Below are 18,401 nucleotides of genomic sequence, written 5' to 3' on the forward strand. Positions count from 1 at the left end.
TCATCTTGTAATGACTTTTGTGCACTAGGACAGATTCAAATCTACCTCCAGGCCTTCCCTGTCCTTTGAGGTGGAAAATAGAGTTTACTAGGCAGAAGTAACATCTGAACATCCGTCCAAGACCTTGGGGTGGGACAAGGTGTTGGCACCACTGTGGTTTTTACTAGAGGTTGAGCAGAGCAAGATGGTCCCAAGAGTAGGTCCAAACCACACAGAACAGTAGACTAAAAATGTCAGCAAGTCTTAGGAGCAAGTGAGATGATATAGAAAGACCCTTTAGAAATCCATTTTGTAATTATTTTGCATCACATATACCTTAAATCACCCCACTAGTCAAAGGCTCATAAAGAAGATGAGAATGATTTGCTCACTGCTAATCCCTTCCTTTACTTCAGGTGACAGCACTCATCCTAGTAAGGCAGGGTGTGTGTTCTGGGGAGGGAGGTGATGTGAAGGGGTGGTGAGGCAGGGACAGGACTCTGATTACTTTGATGACTGACAATGCACCCCTGTCTCCTGTCCCTAGTGAAGTTTATAGGCTTGAATTTAGTTCCTGGCATACCAGGATGGTGCTCCTGGCTCTTGTGTCAGTGGGAGCCACTGCAGAAGGTGCCCATTTTCTTGACTGACCTTCTCTTCTCAAAGAATTGAGTCATTTCCTTCCAAGGAGCACTATGTGACAGGGTAGGAAGATGGGGTGTGCAGGATCCTGGCCCCAGCAGAGGCCTCCCTCACAGCGATAGGGTGGATGCATGCACTACACACTCTGTGTCCTCCAGAAGAAGCCATAGTTCCTAGAGGACATGCTGAAAGCCCCAGTGACTGGCCAGGAGACCCCTGGACCTTGTTTCGGCAAGTGTGAAGTGGCTTTGCTGTGACCTCTGGCTCTCTCACAGAGCGAGTGAAGAGAGGCGATGTGGAAGCTATAAAGCATCATGCTCATGTTAACAATGGAGGCAATTGCTTGGACTATGGAGCCAGATTTCCTGGATCCAGTTCTGGCACAGATGCTCACTAAGGATGTGGATTGTGGGCACATCTGACCTCTTAGGATAGGTCAGGGTAATGACAGTACCAACCACAGAAGTGGTCATGAGAATTAAATAGATCCCTCCATGTAAGGCATTTAGAGCAGAGCTCTGCAAGCAGTGAGCACTAAGAAGTGTTCACTGTGGTAATAGTGGTGAAGGTCATGTCTGTCGGGCACTATGAGGCTCTAAGACTTGACATGGGGCTAGGCAGAATCAAGGAAAATGTACTCAAAAGTAGCAGCCAATTTTCTCTCACAGGGAGAATTCATCTTGATTTTGGAAATGTCCTTGACTCAGAGTTTTAATAATGCAAATGTAAAAAAGCAAAGGGGTGTCACGGGCTTGTTTCCCCAGGTGCTCTGGAGACTGAGACGGGGGATTGCTGGAGCCCAGGAGTTCAAGGGCAGTTTGGGTTAACAGCAAGATCTTGTCTCAAAAAAAAAAAAAAAAAAAAGCAAAAAAAAAAAAAAACCCTCTTCTCCTCTACTCTCTTTTTAGGTATATTGGGTGTTAAGCCTGAGCTTGTGGGGATGGTGAGTTAGCTCCAGCCACGTGAAGATAAAATGCAGATACTCTGGGTATAGCTTGTACACATTTTTCACACCCACAGAAATATATTCCATGTCATAATGTCACAGACAGACAGTCTTGAAACAAAAACTTTACTAAACAGTGCCTATCCTCACTTCTTAAACATGCTCTAATTTTTAAAAATTCTAATAATTGTAACCTAGCAAATCAATGTTGTGACTCACCAGGGAATCTTGGACATAGTCTAACCAGCTGTGTTGTCAGGGACCCCACAAGGAGGCAGCTCTGCCATTCATGCAATCTCTAAAGCTTTGCAGGAAGTTGCAGGTTAGCGTGGGAGTTCAGGGAGGTCCACCTACCTGGAGGACAAGTAAGAGCACAGCCCTTTCTCCAAAGCCAGAGTGGCAGCTGTGACAGGCTAAGAGGTTAGTATCTGGCATTCCAGCCTCTCCAGCAGCACACAGTATGAGCTCAGGAAAGGTTTGAGCAACCAAGAACAGAAGAGGTTCTTGGACTGGGGCTCAGTGTCCTCAGAGCCTCAGTTACCCCTCTGGTCTCTGGAGATCCCTCCACAGAACAAACCAGTTCTGGTCACAAAACCTGCAGCTCCCTTTAAGGAGTGGAGAGACTCAATAAAGTGCCATTCTCTGTGCCACTTGTACAAGAGTGGTCCTGTGGGGTGCTTTCCAGCCTCTGGAGTGCTTCCCAAGAGCCTGGAGTGGTGGTGAATGCCTGTAATCCCAGTGACTCAGGAGGATTGAAAGTTTGAGGCCAGTCTCGGCAACTTATCCAGATCCTGTTTCAAAATAAAAAAATAAAAAGAGCTGGGGATGCGGCTCAGTGGTAAAGTGCTTCTGGGTTCAATCCCCAGTACCAGCCTCTGGAGTGCTTCTCTAGGCCAGATGCAACTCAGGGGACTCCGGCCAGCTTGGAAGGTCTTTCTTCCTCTTTGCCTTATCCTACAGCAGTGTCCTCAGGTTCATAGGAGTGATGTGACTGCATGGAAGCTGCTTTTCGAGGGTTGGAGAGCCACATGGGGGAGGGCTGAGGGAGAGGCTGGCAGCTTTCCCTGTCATGACTGGGACAGGGTGGCAGTTCCGAAAGCCCTCTCTATTAAAAAAAAGGCTGGGTTTGTTCACTCATTCAACAAATATGTACAGAACAATAATGTGGCAGGCACAGGGGTGAGCATGGGATACACAGATGTCCAAAGGCAAGGTCACTTCCCTACTGGAGCTTCTCTTCTGGGGAGGCTGGGGGCGGGGGTATACAGTCAATAAGTTAATGAGATCATCTCTGATAATGACAAGTGTTTTATGGGAATAAGATAGGGTAATGGGGGGGCTGGGGTTGTGGCTCAGCGGTAGAGCGCTCGCCTAGCACATGTGAGGTCCTGGGTTCGATCATCAGCACCACATAAAAATAAATAAAGACATTGTTTCCAACTAAAAAAAAAAAAATTTTTTTTAAAAGATGGGATAATGGGGTAGAAAGTGATTGGGGCCAAGTGTGGTGGCCCACACCTATAATCCAGGCTACTTGGGAGACTGAGGAAAGAGGATTGCAAGTTTGAGGCCTTTGAGGCCAGCCTGCGCAATTTAGGCTATCTCAAAAAGTAAAAAGGACTGGGGATATAATGCAATGGTAAAGCATTCCTGGGTTCAATTTCCCAGTACAAGGGGAGGGGTTTGGGGGTGAGGACAAGGACTACTTTTGGTGTATTTGGTGTATGATCATAAAAATAAACATTTTTGAAGAAATGGCATTTGTGTTGAAATTGATGAAAGGCATTAAAGATCCATGCTTACCAAATAACAACTGGGAGCAAGACACAGATCTGCAGGTCTCATCCTAGACTTAGTGAATGAAAAAATTTAAGGACTAAATTGGAGAACTTCTCCCTCCGGTCTTTTGAGAGGATCACACCTTTTTGGGAGGATCACACCCTGTGAGCTTTAGGGTTCCTTCCTACTCCCAGACCTTCCAGTTCCAGGAAGGGAGCTTCTAATTTAGGGGAAGAGAGGCTAGTGATAAGGAGAGGAGCTGTGGTCATGTTAACGCTGTTTACTTGTGACCAGTTCTTGCTTCCCCAATGCTGGAAGTATAACACCAGAGAAGCACGCTGAGGCAAATTTAGAGTGGAAAGTAGAAGCTTTATTAAAGGACAGCAGAAAAGACTTCTCCCGGGGGAAGAAGAGGACCCAAGAGGTGGAATCTGTGGAAGCGGGAGATCTTCCCTCTTTTCTAGCTAAGGTCTATCTTTCAGCTTTCCCGCATTTCTGTCGGTGTTCCTGTCCTTTGTTCTGTTATCTTGCAGTGACAGAATGTAGGTGGGAAACCCAAAAGGTGGGGGGCAGATGGGCCAGAGGAGTAAATAAATAAAAGGTAAAAGCATTGTGTCCAACGACAATGAAAAAATAAATATTAAAAAAAATAAAATTTAAGAAAGAGCTGGAGGTCTAACTCAGTGATAGAGCACCCTTGGGTTCAATCCCCATTTCCAAAAAAAGAAACAAAAACGCGTTCCTATTTTCATCTCTTCTCACTCCTGCCCAGCCGCCAGCATCACAGGGCTGTACTGTGAACTCTTGAGGGCCCTCCCAGACCAGTGGCTGGGGAGGACCGCCGGTGGTGTCAGGCGGTTGCAAGGTCGCATTCAAGGTTCTAGGCTGGCCGCAGCCCAGCTCAACGCCGGGGCTTTCCGAACCCGGCAGGTACCCAACGGCTCTCCTCGCGCTCTACGCCCCGCAGCCCAAGCACACGCTTGCCCATGCGGGTTGGAGCTGCGCGTCCTCGGGCTGCGGCAGCGCGGACGCAGAGCGCACCGCCGGCCTACCAGCAGCGGGCGGCGGCGGCTCCCATGCGGCACACGTGGGGCTGGGCGCTCCGCAGGCCCCGGTGAGCCGGCGGCATGGGGCAGGCGGGCTGGAAGGGGCTCTGCCTGTCGCTGTTCGACTATAAGACCGAAAAGTATGTGATCGCCAAGAACAAGAAGGTGGGATTGCTTTACAGACTGCTGCAGCTCTCCATCCTGCTGTACCTGGTCGTGTGAGTTCCTAGACGCTTTCGGGAAGCTGGGGGAGGGGCGGGGACAGGACTCAGCTGGGAGGATGGAGAACAGTAGCCAGGGTCTTTTCCAGGGTCCTGGAATTTGCACGTGTGCACGTGGCTTTCTCTGTGCTCCCTGCCTGCGGAGAGGCCGACCTTGGGCTCTTGTGGGTAAAAGGTAGCCCTCTACTCCCCTGCCTGCTCTGGAAGTGAGGAGATGTGAGCTGGGGCTTCTGGGTCCCTGGGTTTATGAGACTGTCCACAGACAGCTCCTTTCCCTAGTGCTGCAGCCCCCAGTCTTAGGGCCACGGGAAGGGGGCAGGGATGCAGGGGGCTGGGCTGTGGCTTTCTCCCCAGAGGCCTCCCTGGGCCCTGGCCTGACAGCTGGCCTAAGCATCAGGCAAGTTATTTTTAATCACTGAGCGTCAGTGTTTTACTCTGGTCTGGGGCAACTCATCAGCCTGGCATGTCCGGGAACTCCCTTCCTGTCAGCTCTCCTCACCTAGCCTCTCTGGTATCCAGCTGGGGGTCCTGCCCAGAGATCTCTATCCCCAAGTTCATCTGTCCCCTTCTCCCACCCCCTTCCCACTCAGCAGGAAAGCTCAGGGGTCAGTTCTTCAGGGTTGCTCATCAGGCACTGTTCAGACACCCCTGACTGACAGGAGGGAACAGGGGAGAGAGAGAGCAGTCATGGATAACTGGGATGTGCCTTCTCGAACTCATTCAGTAAATGCTGTGCAGTTTCTCCCATTTCCTCCTCGGGGGCTACAGCCCTGGCCTTGCCCTAGTCAGTCCTAGAGGTCAAGCACTCAGCTTTTCCTGAACTTCATCCCCAAGGCACCTGGATGCCTCCCACCTCAGGGCTGTTGTACATGCTGTTCCTTAGCCAGGCATGCTTTTCCTCCTTAGTTAGTACTCACTCATTCTCCAGACCTGGGTTCTTGAATTACTCCCTCTCCTTTCCTCCCTGGCATTCTCATGGTATAATTATCAGCTAATTTAGGGGAACAGTGCTTCAGTATCTATTTCTGACTCCCTGCCAGTCTGGGGATGCCATGAGGGTAGTAGGGCCTGGCATCACCTCACTAGGGAACAGGTGTGAAATGAATGAGTGAATGAATGAAAATGTGTTTTGAGTATTTGCTTCATGTTTCTGTCCGGGCCAGGCCAAGGGTGTCCTTACTAAAATGATTGGTTGGCTCAGGGCGGGTCATAGCCCTCTCAGAATTCCTTAGAGACACGGCAGCCTAGAATCCAGGGCACCCTAGCTCTGTCCCAGAGGTGAGATGAATGCATGTACATTGGCGTCTGCCATGCTGAGAACCTTCACTGGGACCCTGGGACCCACCACTTACTGCATGTAAGCGGTAGCGGCTTCCTGCTCCCTCAACCTCAATTGCCCCAACTTTACCAAGAGGGGTCAACCTGAACTGTCTCTACCAGCAACAGCAACAAGTGATGAGTTCTATTCATTGGGTTCTTCTTCTGTACCAGACACTGTGCTCAGCAATTTATATGTTCTATCTCATTTGTGTTTATATGGATGAGCCATATTTTGCTTATCCATTCACCAGTTAATGATATCTGGATTGTTTCCACTCGTTGGCTGATAAGAATAATGCTGCTAATAATATTCTTGCACAGTTTTTTTTATAGACTATATGTTTTGGGTTCTCTTGGGTATATACTTAGGAGTGAAGTTCCACAGTCATTGTAACTCCCTTTTTAACTTCTTGAGGAACTTCCTACAGTGGCTACATCATTTTACATTCCTCCAGTAACATATTGAAGGTTCTTATTTCTCTACATTCTCGCCAACACGTGTTTTTTTTTTTTCAGTTTTTTAAAATTATTATTTTTAGTGTGAAGTGGAATCTCGTATTGTGGTTTTTATTTATCTTTTCCTAATTTATCTTTTTTGAGGGTGATGTCTAATCAAGTGTTTTTAAACATTTTTATGTTCAAAATGTTTTTAAACCCATTTTTAAATTGGGTTGTCTTTTTAATTGCTGAATTGTAAGAGTTATTTATATATTCTGAATACTAGTCCTTTACCACGTATATGACTTACAAACATCTTCTCCCATTCTGTGGGTTGTCTTTTCACTTTCTTGATAATGTCTTTTGATGTGCAAAAGTTTTTAAATTTTAAAAATTTAGTAGCAGGGATTGAATTTAAGGGTGCTTAACCACTGAGCCACATTCCCAGCCCATTTTATTTTTTATTTTGAGACAGGGACTAAGTTGCTTAGGGTCTCTCTAGGTTGCTAAGACTGGCTTTGAACTTGTGATCCTTCTGCCTCAGTCTCCCGGGTTGCTGGGATTATAGGCATGTGCCACTGTGCCCAGCAAAAGTTTTCAATTTTGATGAAGCCTTACTTATCTATTTTTTTTTCTGCTTATGTTTCTGGTTCAAAGAATACAGGATTTTGTGCTCTTATTTCCTAGATTAGTTTCAGGTTATGCACTATCTCATTTAACCTTCTCTGTTATCCCTGACGGGAGGCATTATTATCCCTGTGTTACCTTGGGAAACCAGTGCTCCCAGAGTGAATGGCCTTGCCTGGAGTCACAGCCTGTATGAGGCTGAGCAGGTTTCAGCCCAGGCTTGCCCTGCTCTGGGGCCTCAGCACCTGAGAGCAGTGGTTTTTGCCTCTTTAGAATTCCTTCCTCTGGGGTTGCTTGTCACCTCTGCTGCTTGCAGGACTGAGTTTTAGGCAACCATGGGAGCTGTGAGCCCTACCCAGGAGCTGTTGGAACAGGTGGAGCCCTAGGAGTTGCTGTGATGCCCACTCCAGCCTGGACTTGGGCAAACATCCCTGAAGGCAGTGATGTGGCTGACACCCTCCTGCTGTTCCCCTTCCCACAGGTGGGTGTTTGTGGTGAAGAAGAGTTACCAAGATGTGGACACCTCCCTGCAGAGTGCTGTTGTCACCAAAGTCAAGGGCGTGGCCTATACCAACACCTCTGAGCTTGGGGAGCGGCTCTGGGATGTTGCTGATTATGTCATTCCACCCCAGGTCTGAAGCCCTGCTTATCACTGGGGCCCCAGGCAGGCAGGCCCTGGTTTGGGGTGTGTCACATGGGAAGCTGCTGGTTTGCCCCAGGAACTCCATCCATTGTCTCCTTCACCCCGCTAGAGACCCTGTCCAGATCCTTTTCTCATGCCAATCCCCTGCCTTCGTTTTCTGTTCCTTGTGTGACTGCTGTCTTCCCAGTGAGACCAAAGTGGGCCCAGAAAACCTTCAGGTCATTGTGAGTCAGGTGGCCCAGCACAGAGAACCCCTGTTTTACATGCTACTGCCCTGGGAACAGCTCCTCAGCCTATTCACAATTGTCGTGGCCTAGGGCCAGGGCAACCCCATTACTGCCTCTGCTCCTCTGAGGTCTGGGCTTGGACCCCAGTGGCTGATTTAGAATAGGGATTCATGGGCAGGGCACTTGGGATTTGTGGGCCTGGGAAGGACCTCTAAAAGAACATCTTCTCAGGAACTGTAGGGTCAGTGAGATGATGGATCAAATCCACCAGTTTTGTGGCCCTATTTCCTCCAACACCCATGCAGAGGCCTCACATTGCCAGGAAGCCCTGGGAAGGAGGGTCCTTCTAAGAGGGTAGGAGAAGGTTCCTCAATGCCTCTCTGGCTCCTCAGGGAGACAATGTCTTCGTTGTGATCACCAACCTGATTGTGACTACCAACCAACGGCAGGGCACCTGTGCTGAGGTTTGATTTGGTGTGGGGAGTGGGGAGGGGTGGGATTGTGATGGGGTGGACCCCTCTCCTGAAGCAGGGGCTTCTGTGTGCTCTGAGGATCCTTGTGGGCTGTATGCACTGGTGAACAGTGTCTGCATAGTTTGGGGGAGAAACAGATTCTCAGAGGGTGTGTGGGCCCAGGCCAGGGAAGAAGACCTCTTCTAACCCCTGGTGGCCCCAATGAGGCCATCCTTATGCAGCGCCTTTCTCTTTTGGCAGTATGAAGGTGTCCCTGATGGTTTGTGTTCTCAGGACCATGACTGCCACGCTGGGGAGACTGTTATAGCTGGAAATGGTGAGGGCTTGGCATGGTCAGGGGAGGTGGGGGTGAGGGGGACCTGGAGCTGGGAGGCTCCTGGCATCGTCCCTGTCCCACCCTGCAGGAGTGAAAACTGGCCGCTGTCTGCATGTGGGGAACTCAACCAGGGGCACCTGTGAGATCTTCGCCTGGTGCCCAGTGGAGACACAATCCATGCCAATGTGAGTGGCTCCAGCCTCTGTCCCTTGAGGAGTTGCCGGGTCCCATGCTGTGGGTCCAGCTTGGATGGAGACCCGTCCCCTCTGAGATTCTCGTTCTGAGGGAGATATCAGGACATCCCAGAGAAGCCTGAGGACCATCCCAACTGAGCAAATTAACTGTCTTTGGCAAAGTCTCCAGGGGACCCAGGGAACAGGTCTCAGCCCTGCCACAGGCCTGGGGAGGCGTGGAGGGGCCATGGCAGGGCCTTCTGCTCAGTCGGTCCTGGACTGTTTTCAGGGAACCATTCCTGAAGGAAGCTGAAGACTTCACCATTTACATAAAGAACTTCATTCGTTTCCCCAAATTCAACTTCTCCAAGTATGTGGGGCTTGACCATGGGCAGGGGGTGTTCATGGGGTGGGGCCTTAACTCAAGCCCCCTGAGGGCTTTGGTTGGCCCTCCCCGTGGCTGTGCATGGGCCTTTGTGCACACAGTGTCTGCATGTGAATGAACTTCAGGGTGATGTTGGGGCTCCCATATGCCTGTTGTGGGTGTGGGCTCTGTTCTTGACTGGAGTGGGGTAGGAGCTGGGGAGTGGTCAGTTCAGGCAAGAGCCCACTGACTCAGGGGTCAGGCCCAGGAACAGTGAGTCTCACTCATCCTTATTTCACTACTTCCACCCAGGGCCAATGTGCAGGAGGACATGAATTTCCTGAAATCCTGTCGCTTTAGCCCCAAGAACCTTTACTGCCCCATCTTCCGACTGGGGTCTGTGATCCGCTGGGCGGGGAGTGACTTCCAGGACATAGCCATGAAGGTGGGTGGTACATGATCAGGGAGCCTTCTATAGGGGCCTGGGACCACATGAAGCAGGTGTGGAGGGGGACTTATAGGTCAGGAATGACCCTGCAAAGTCACCTGCCTCCATGAACTCACTGTTTTCAGAATTAGCTGTGCCCGGCTTGGGCCCAGAGTCTGGTGCTCATTGAGGAGCAGACTTGCCCCTATGGCATAGTTCTCAGCCCCTGGGGCTTCGGGCGAAAGGGAGTCAGAAAGAGTACCATGGGCACATCCTGGCCATGTGTAAAGTGCCTGTCTATGAAAGTTGCTCTCTCTGGATTGTTAGCCCCTTTCTTTCCTGAACAGTTAAGAGAGTCCATACTGTAGCTATAGCAATGTGACATTCTCAGCCATTCTGTTCCAGAGGTGGGGATAGAACCTCCCTGGAGGGCTGTCCCCAGGGCTGACCTCTAGCCTGAGCCCTTTATCTGTTTTGTCCAGCTCTCTGTATATGACTTCTGCCCTCTCCAGAAGGCTCTGAGTATTGAGCCTTGTCTCTTGTCTCAAGGGTGGTGTGATAGCAATTAATATTGAATGGGACTGTGATCTTGACAAAGCTGCCTCCGAGTGCAACCCTCGCTATTATTTTAGCCGCCTGGACAACAACCATGTAAAGTCTGTCTCCTCCGGGTACAACTTCAGGTAACTGTCACCTTGTGCCACCTTGTGACCCTGACCACATTTCACATCCAACCCTGGGTGCCAGCACTGTGCTACCCCTAGGATGGGTGTCAGAGTAATAGATGCAGGGAGAGATGGCCAAGGAGAGGATCCCAGCAGGTGGTGGGGACAGTCCTGTGAGCGTATCTGTCTGGTGAGAAGGGTGTCTTTTCTTGCCATAATACTGATAAGGCTCAACTTCTTTGCTGGATCAAGTCCATCCATGTTTTGTTGGCCCAGGGGTTAACCTAGAGTGTAGTAGGAAAGCCTTGGCCCTTGGAGTAATGCCTGGCTTAGATTTCAAAGGCCTGGAAGCATCTTTTATACTTGGCTCAGTAAGAGGGTCTGCAGCCCTCTTCTAGGTCTGCTGAGAGTCAGTCTCCTGGGGGTGCTGATAAATCCCCAGAGCAACCATGGTCCATGCTGTGCTGCTAAAGAGGGAAGGCACAGGCAGACTGGGGCTTCCCCTGGGCTTTGTCTCCCCTAGGTTTGCCAGATATTACCGAGATTCGGCCGGGGCGGAGTTCCGAACCCTGATAAAAGCCTATGGGATCCGCTTTGATGTGATAGTTAATGGCAAGGTGTGTGGGTGGTCCTCCCATTCTGTGGTTGGGTAGGGTGGGGTGTGGGAGGTTGGAGATCCCCTTGGGATCTGACCATCCATCCAGCCTTATTTGCCTGTCTTGTCTCTTGTCTTTCAGGCAGGAAAGTTCAGCATCATCCCCACAATCATCAACGTGGGCTCTGGGGTGGCGCTCATGGGTGCTGTGAGTACCTTCCTCCTCCCTCCCCACTTTCTATTCTCTGAGCAGGGAGAGGGAGGTAACTGACTGCCCAGGAGGAGTGTGCCCCAATGCCCCAGAAAGCAGGAGACTTGGTGAGATTAGAACCTACATGGGTAAAGAGGGCTCTTTGGGATTTCACACCATGCCAGCTGCCCCCAGATGGCAGTGACAGCTGGAATTTCTCTTTTTAGAGCCAAAGAGGCATCTGCCTGTATCTCTGGAGCTGTGAGGTGGGCTGGGGGTGGAATTAGGTCATCCCCTAGCCGTGGTGTGGGCTGGGGTCTCTGGGATCCTAGGTCAGCCCCCGAACTTCTAGTCTCCATCTCCACTTCTGCTTAAAGGGGGCAGGATTACCCTATGAACGGGGTTTCTCAACCTCCGCACTATTGACATTTTGGGAGCTATCTTGTGCATTGTAGGATGTTTGGGAGCATCCCTGGTCTCTGCTCACCAGATGTCAATGGCACCTTCTCTGAAGTTGTGATGTTCAGAAATGTCTCCTGGCTGAGAATCAGTGGGCCAAGGAGATGAAGGCTGGGGAGATGGCCCTGTAATCCTTCCTCTAGGTGGCTCTTAAGTCAGCCCAGAGAGGCTCATAGGAGAGGATGTTGTGACTGGAGGGCTGGGCAAGTTGCCTCTGAGTGCCTGTAATGCCCTTTATACTTCTGGAAGGGTTGTTAAGGACATGGGAGTTGGTGGGTGGCTGCCCATGCCAGCAAGTTCTTTTCCAAGGTTTCCAGCTGCCTCTTTCCTCATTCCTCTGCATGACAATCCCAAACAGCCTCATTGGCAGATTCAATCAGGATCTTGGGTTGACTTTTTCTTAAGATCAGGAAAATTGTGCCTTGTAACAGAACTCAGAACTCAAAAAGGCCATGCACCTGAGAGGTGATTGATACCAGAGAGCTCCAAGTGGATTCCTTCTAACTGGAAACATTGTTGCTAGGGAGTTCCAGATATGTGTACATATATGCAATCTTCTTACATTTTGGATAAAATATGGACATCTGGGAGACCTACTTGAGAAATGAAGATAATGATGCAGAGAAAAGGTGGTGGTGGAGGTTGAAGGAGGAAGGAGGATTAAGGAACTGATAAATGACATTTTTGGCATCTGGGAAAGACAGATATACAGTGTCCAGAGTCAAGAGGACCAGGCTCAACTATCCATCAAGCCATACTGTTCTTGGTGCTCAGGAACCTCACGCCCAATCCTGGGCTGTGGGTTGCATCATCCTTTAGTGGTGCAGATGGACATTACACACAACTTGCTGGGGTCTGAAGTTGTGTTTAGGGGTCAATTGGGTTCAGATGGGTTAGGTCAGGCAGCCTCTCTTACCCTGAACACTGCTGTCATGTCTTTGTTAGGTATAAACCTTCTCCAATCAATCTCACGCTGACTTTCTAAAATGTTGCAATTCTTACATTCTCCCCTCTACCTCAAGGATTAGGATGAATGCCTCAAGAACATTCTCAGACAGGCTGGTTCCCATCCACCTGTGCAGAAGTGCATCACCCTTCCCCCACAGGCCATATGGCATTTCCCAGGCATGACAAGCTTTCTCCTCCATCTGGAATGCCCTTCCCAGGCTTTGTATAAACTCCTATTTAGCCCCAAGGCATAGCCCAGTCATCCACCCCATCTAGCCTGAGTGAAGCCCTGTCTTCTATCTACTCCTGTGCCTCTCCCCATTCATTAGAAGACACATCACTGTGTCATAATTTATTTGCTTGTCTCCTAGCAGAGGGAGAGTCCCTGGAAGGTCCCTCTGGTCCACATTCTCCCTGCACCCCTGTGTGGTCCCAGGTTGTGGTGGGTGCTCAGCAAATGTATGTTGACAGAATGGGTCAGGGTAGTATGTGGGGGGAGGTTCCTAGTCTGTGGGATCTGGTGGCAGAGCTCCAGTCTAACTTTGTGTCTACCATGGACCAACTCTGCGGCCCTAGACAGTTTCCTTGTGTGTTAAAGGGGGACATGAGGACCCCTTGCAGATTGTTGCAGAATCAAGTTAAAAGAGTTCTGAGTTAGGGCCTGCAACTGTTTTGCAGGGGGCTTTTTTCTGTGACCTGGTGCTCATCTACATCATCAAGAAGAGAGAGTTCTACCGTGACAAGAAGTACGAGGAAGTGAGGTCAGTTAGGCTTCCTTTCTGCAGCCAAGTGGAGCCCCATGGGCCCCACTGGCTTAGAGCCTTTGCCTGGTCGGGTACTGGGTTTGGGGTGTGGAAGCAGGGGCCAAAAGGCATGGGGAATGTGGCGTCTTTCAAATACTTGCTCCATAGAACTGGATTCTGCTTCAGAGCAGCCCAGGGAAAGAAGAGGCCTTCCCAGGCTGCTGGCAGGGTGAGCAGGTTTACAGCCTCTTCTTATGATTTTGGACCAGGTGTCCTTGGGTCTCGATTGATTTTTCCATCTGCAGGATGAGAGTTGGTTTACATAGAGTGCCTTCTAGCACTAGTATTTTGGGATTTTGGGGGCTTGAAGGTTCTAGTGGACTGGGGTTAAGGGAATCTGGGTGGTAAGGAAATCTGCAGGGGCTCCTTTCCCGTTCTCTTGGACCACTGGCTTGTGTGTGCGTGTGTTTGTGTGTGTGTATGTGTGTGCGTGTGTTTGCAGAAGCCAGTGTGAGGGGGAATTGTGATGGGGGTGGGAGGAAGGGATAGCCCTTGTCTTGGGAAAGGCTTTCTGGAGAAGCTGGCATCAGAATGAGGAGCTGGGATGGGCACCTCGGAGCTCCCTCAGCCCCGCCACAACCTAGGACGGCGGGCGGGCGCAGGGTCTGCCTGAGTGGTTTGCCTCGATTGAACTCCAGCCGCAGCTTGAACCCAGCCCAGCAGCGAGGAGCCCGACCTGGCCGCAGACCGTGCTGCTGGAGGAACGAGGGCAGCTGCCTTTCTCGGCCCGCTCCGCCTATGTCTGGGGAGGCGCGTACAGGGCAGGGTCGAGAGGGCAGTGCGCTGGAGACCGAGGCCGAGGTGGCGCAGCCAGGGCAGCCGGAGGAGGAGCTGCTGGAGGAGCAGCCCCAGGCGCTGCCCAACCGTAGCCACTGGAAGGGGAATGGCAGTGTGTGCTCGCAGTTCCCCGAGCTAGCCAGGTGAGGCGCTGCTGGGCAGAGCCGGCTGAAGAGCAAGTCTTGCAGAGGGGGGCCGCTAGGACACCCGCTCCAGGTTGGCCTGGACACCCGGCAGGATGTCCAGGACTCACAAGGTCCCTCTGAGCTGGACTTGGGAGAGAGGGGTTGCTGGTGGTTCTGTAGGCCCCCATGAGCCTCCGTTAGCATCCCAATCCCCCTGGATCCACGTGCAAACCAAACATCTTGCTCTGCTGTCCCAGCATTAAAGCAGCAAGAGTACCCCTATTCACCCAGCGCCTTTCCCTTCCCTGGGCTGCCCTGGTCCATTTGTATGTTAATTCATTTAAGCATCTTAATGAGGTGGACACCGATATGCCTTACTTTGCTAATGAGGAAACTGAGGCACAAAAAAGTTAAAATAATTTTTTCAAGTTCCACAACTAATAAGTGGCAGAGCTGGAATTTGAATCTTGGCAGCTCTGGGATCTTGTATCTCTAGGATCTAGTTCTCTAGTGGGTTACCTTGTCTAATAAAGACCCTCATCCCCCCATCTCCCATCAGATCACTCCCCTGTGTCCCTCTTCTATGTAGACATTCTGGAGCTGCCCTTCCCCTGGGCACTGCCTGGAAGTCCTGGTCAGCCTGCTTTTTCTTCTGCAGATCATGGGGCAGGAGCTCTATTCTGAGTCAGGTGACCTGAGTTTAGGCCTGCTCTGATTATGCCCTGTGGTGTCTTGGGCCTTATTTTCTTTTTCTTTTTTCCTTTCAGTAGGGGTTGGATACAGAGCCCTCTCCTACTTGGTCAGGCTGGGATGTTTCCAGACTTGGGATGGCCTTTCCTCCAATCCCCAGCTTTCTTTCCTTGCAGACTCAGGATTTGGCAGCTTACAAATGGGAGCTTGGGCTTGTCTGGAAAAGAGCCAGAGAAATAGTCTGGGATGGAGCAGAGTGAGGAGAGAAAGGTGGAGGCTAGGGTCTGCAGCAGTGGGGTCAGTGGCATTAGAGTCTAAAGACCTGGGTGGGGCAGGTCTGAGCCAGCAGCCCTTTACGTGCTCCCTGAGCTGACCATCACTTCCTGGGCGCCTGCCTAAATGCCTTACCCTGCATTGGGAGAGAGTGGCCGCCTTGCTTGTCTTGGCCCAGCCTGCCTGTTGCTGTGGGAAGCTCCATGCTCATGGGCCTACGCTCCGGCTGCCACCACAGTTGCTGCTTCTCAGTGCTTGACGGCTCCTGAGGACTCAGCTTGAGCATCCCCATGTGTTTGGGGTGCAGCCAGGAACCTGGACAGATTTCTCCTTTCTCCACATGCTCTGACTGCCTGCAGCACTGTCAGTGGAAGGTGGAGGCTTCTGCATGTCGCTGCCTTTAGGGAGGTGACCCATCCACAGAGTTCCTGACAGTCCTCTCTGCCTTCTGTATGCCCCTCTCCCACCCTCTTGCCCACAGGTCTGGCCTTCTGAAGAATGTAGAGGTGAATGCTGAGCAGCTGCAGAACCTGCGGACAGTGGAGACGTAGCTAGAGCTGGTGGCCTAGAGCAGTCTTGAGGATGTTGGGGCCAGAACCGCCCACAGCTCTGAACTGAGAAGAGATGTGCATGTGTCTGCAAGGGACAGAGGCTTCCAGGAACAGCCATCTCCCCTGACTGAGATCCTGCTACAAGCCTTATGTTGTATGGAGGGGAGTCTTGGCAGCCTGACTGGCTCAGATCCAGAAGAGGAGGCCCTGGGGCAGGCGCCCAGGGAACAGGGCAGGCCAGGAGCCTGAGAGATACTAGATTATTTTAATTTTTCCTGAGAACCTGACTGGACATTCATATTCATCCATCCATGCATGCAGTAAATACTTATTGATGCATGCTGTGTGCTTGGCCCTATATAAGAGATGCTTAAATGAGATACTGACCTGGCCTTCAGAAATGGGGTAGACACACATATAATGACCTTCAAGCCAACAGAGAAATTACTGCCCAGCTACTCTGGCTGCCTTCCCGCCTCTAGCTGATAAGTTTACAAATCCCTGTAGAGAATGACAATTGCTCAGAGAAAGCCTTTAGATAACATCCAGGGGGACACTTGGTCTTACCCATGGGATAAAATTTAAAGGTGGCCAAAGAGGCAATAGGAAAGGACTGGACCAGTTGGAAGGCATCTGGCCCATAAGGGGAGAAGCCAATTGCAAGGGCTTTAAGGTAAGATGGGAAAGAGAAGGCAGGGAGGACTCTACTCCATTCTTTTAGGTAAGCTCAGCAAGACCATGTCTCCCACTCACACCTCCCCAAGAAAAGTGACCTGCCCAGATGTGAGATGCTTTTGCCTGTGTGGTTTGGCTCTTGCTGTTGTGTGGGGCTGGGTGTCCCTGCTAGCTTCCCCTCCTTAAGTGCTAACCAGGTAAAGGATTCTCTTTTAGCAGGTGTCAAGTTGTTAGGGAGGCCCTCACTTCCCCACCCCCAAAGTGGGGTCCGTGGACCAGCATCACTAGGGGGCCTGTTAGAAGTGCAGAGTCTCAGCTCCCTCCCTTGTCCTACCAATTCAGAACCCGTATTTCCCCTTAGGTGATTTGCGAGCACATTATTATTGCTTGAGAAACCCTGATTGTGAGGGGAGAGAAGGCCAGCTTGGCTGGAAGGAGCTAGTTTCTAGACACACCTCCTGAGATCGGGATACCTCTCCCACTTACACCTCCAGCCTGAAAGCAGCATTATGCTCAATTTGTTTGAATTAAAATATCTTGACTAGGTAATATTTCTATGATTCAAACATGCCTATAATTCTAGCGATTCGGGAGACTGAGGAAAGAAGATCGGAAGTTTGAGGTCAGCCTGGGAAGGCAGGGAGGCCTCTACTCACAAATCCCTGTAGAGAATGATGTTATCCAAAGGCTTTTTCTCCTTTTATCCAAAGGAGAAAGCCTTTGGATAACTTCCATGGGGACACTTGGTCTTACTCCATGGGATATAATTTAAAGGAAAGGACTGGACCAGTTGGGAGGCAGCTGGCCCTTAAGGGGAGAAGCCAACTGCAAGGGCTTTTAGGTAAGCTCAGCAAGACCATGTCTCAAAATAAAAAGTCTAAAGGGCTGGGAATGTGACTCAGTAGTAGAGCACTCCTGGGTTCAATCCCCAGTATACACCCCCCCCCAAAAAAAAAGAAGTAGTAAAAAGTCGGTTCTTTTCACACATTCTCTGGAGGCAATTACCAATTCCAGAAGACTTCCTTATTCTGCTAAGAATCCATGGTTACTTATGCACTAACTCAGGAAATGATCTTTTCCTGTAAGGCAGATGCTCCTGTGTCAGAGATGGACATGAAATGTGCTTAAATATTTGGCTTGGGGGCTGGCTAGCTCTTTTCCCTATCCCATGGCATTAGAGGAGTGGCTGGGTGAACCCGATAGCATCCAGGAAGCATACCAGAGAACATCCTCTTTGGAAGGGGATATGGTCTTTGTACACAAGGGGGCAGCAAGCCTCCTTCCACAGGAGCCTTTGGGGACAAATAGTCTCAAGGCATTCAGCAGGAGGTTACTGGTGAGGCTGCCACTGGGGCGGAGGAGCATGGTGCCCAGAACAGGACTCCTTATAAAGCAAGCAGCTCCCTCACCTTGGGTTGTCTGGGGACCTGTCAATGAGTGAACCTGCACTCTGAATAGAAAGTGGAAAATTTAGGTGATCTATTTAAGTGTTTTACTTCCTCACTAAAGCAAACCCTTGGGTTTTATAATCTAGCATGTTACTTTTATGGTTGGGAGGAGGTAAGAGGGGCAGGACTTGTGGCTGCTTAGGGATAGATTTGGTTCCTTTTAATCTGATTTTGAAATGATGTGTCACAGTCAAATAACCTGGGGACAATGATACTATTTTATATTGGAGTATAAATGCCTGCCTACAGTCATTCAGTTAGTAAATATTTGCTGAGTCCTTATTATGTGTAAGGTGTTGGAGTAAATGATGGAGATACAGTTGTGTTCAACGTATAGGGTCCCTGCCATTGTGTCCTTCCTGGCTGGTGGGAGCTGGACCTTAACCAAGGGGTCACACCTATAGGCACAGACTCAGAGTGCTTGGAGGGTTTTTAACCAGTAGTAGTCAGAAAGTTTCTCCAAGGAATTTTGACATATTATTTGAGACCTGAAAGGTTAGGAGCAGCTGACTGGGTGGGGAAGGAAGCGGTCCAGGTAAAGGAACCACATACGTAGGAAGAAGCCAACTGAGGATATGCGT

General features: G+C 50.4%; 1 protein-coding gene across 4 annotated transcripts; it reads left to right on the forward strand.

Annotated features, from left to right (window-relative positions):
- Positions 1 to 4,200: 4,200 nt before the first annotated feature.
- On the forward strand, positions 4,201 to 18,102 carry P2rx5 (purinergic receptor P2X 5). Of its 4 annotated transcripts, XR_013155621.1 has the most exons (14): positions 4,201 to 4,610; positions 7,480 to 7,630; positions 8,261 to 8,332; positions 8,582 to 8,657; positions 8,746 to 8,842; positions 9,120 to 9,200; positions 9,507 to 9,639; positions 10,171 to 10,304; positions 10,810 to 10,903; positions 11,024 to 11,089; positions 13,157 to 13,239; positions 13,390 to 13,450; positions 13,920 to 14,201; positions 15,628 to 15,705. XR_013155621.1 is itself a non-coding variant. In XM_077110458.1 (13 exons), exons 1-13 carry the CDS (start codon positions 4,474 to 4,476, stop codon positions 15,661 to 15,663), a joined length of 1,221 nt encoding a protein of 406 aa, XP_076966573.1. In that variant the 5' UTR covers positions 4,201 to 4,473; the 3' UTR covers positions 15,664 to 18,102. The 4 variants fall into 4 exon arrangements, 3 of the variants coding, with proteins under 3 accessions (XP_076966573.1, XP_076966572.1, XP_076966574.1); XM_077110458.1 differs by lacking the exon at positions 13,920 to 14,201 and having other exon boundaries at positions 15,628 to 18,102; XM_077110457.1 differs by lacking the exon at positions 13,390 to 13,450 and having other exon boundaries at positions 15,628 to 18,102.
- The last annotated feature ends 299 nt before the right edge of the window (positions 18,103 to 18,401 follow it).

This window comes from Callospermophilus lateralis, chromosome 11, assembly GCF_048772815.1.
Source record: "Callospermophilus lateralis isolate mCalLat2 chromosome 11, mCalLat2.hap1, whole genome shotgun sequence".
Lineage (NCBI taxonomy): Eukaryota > Metazoa > Chordata > Mammalia > Rodentia > Sciuridae > Callospermophilus > Callospermophilus lateralis.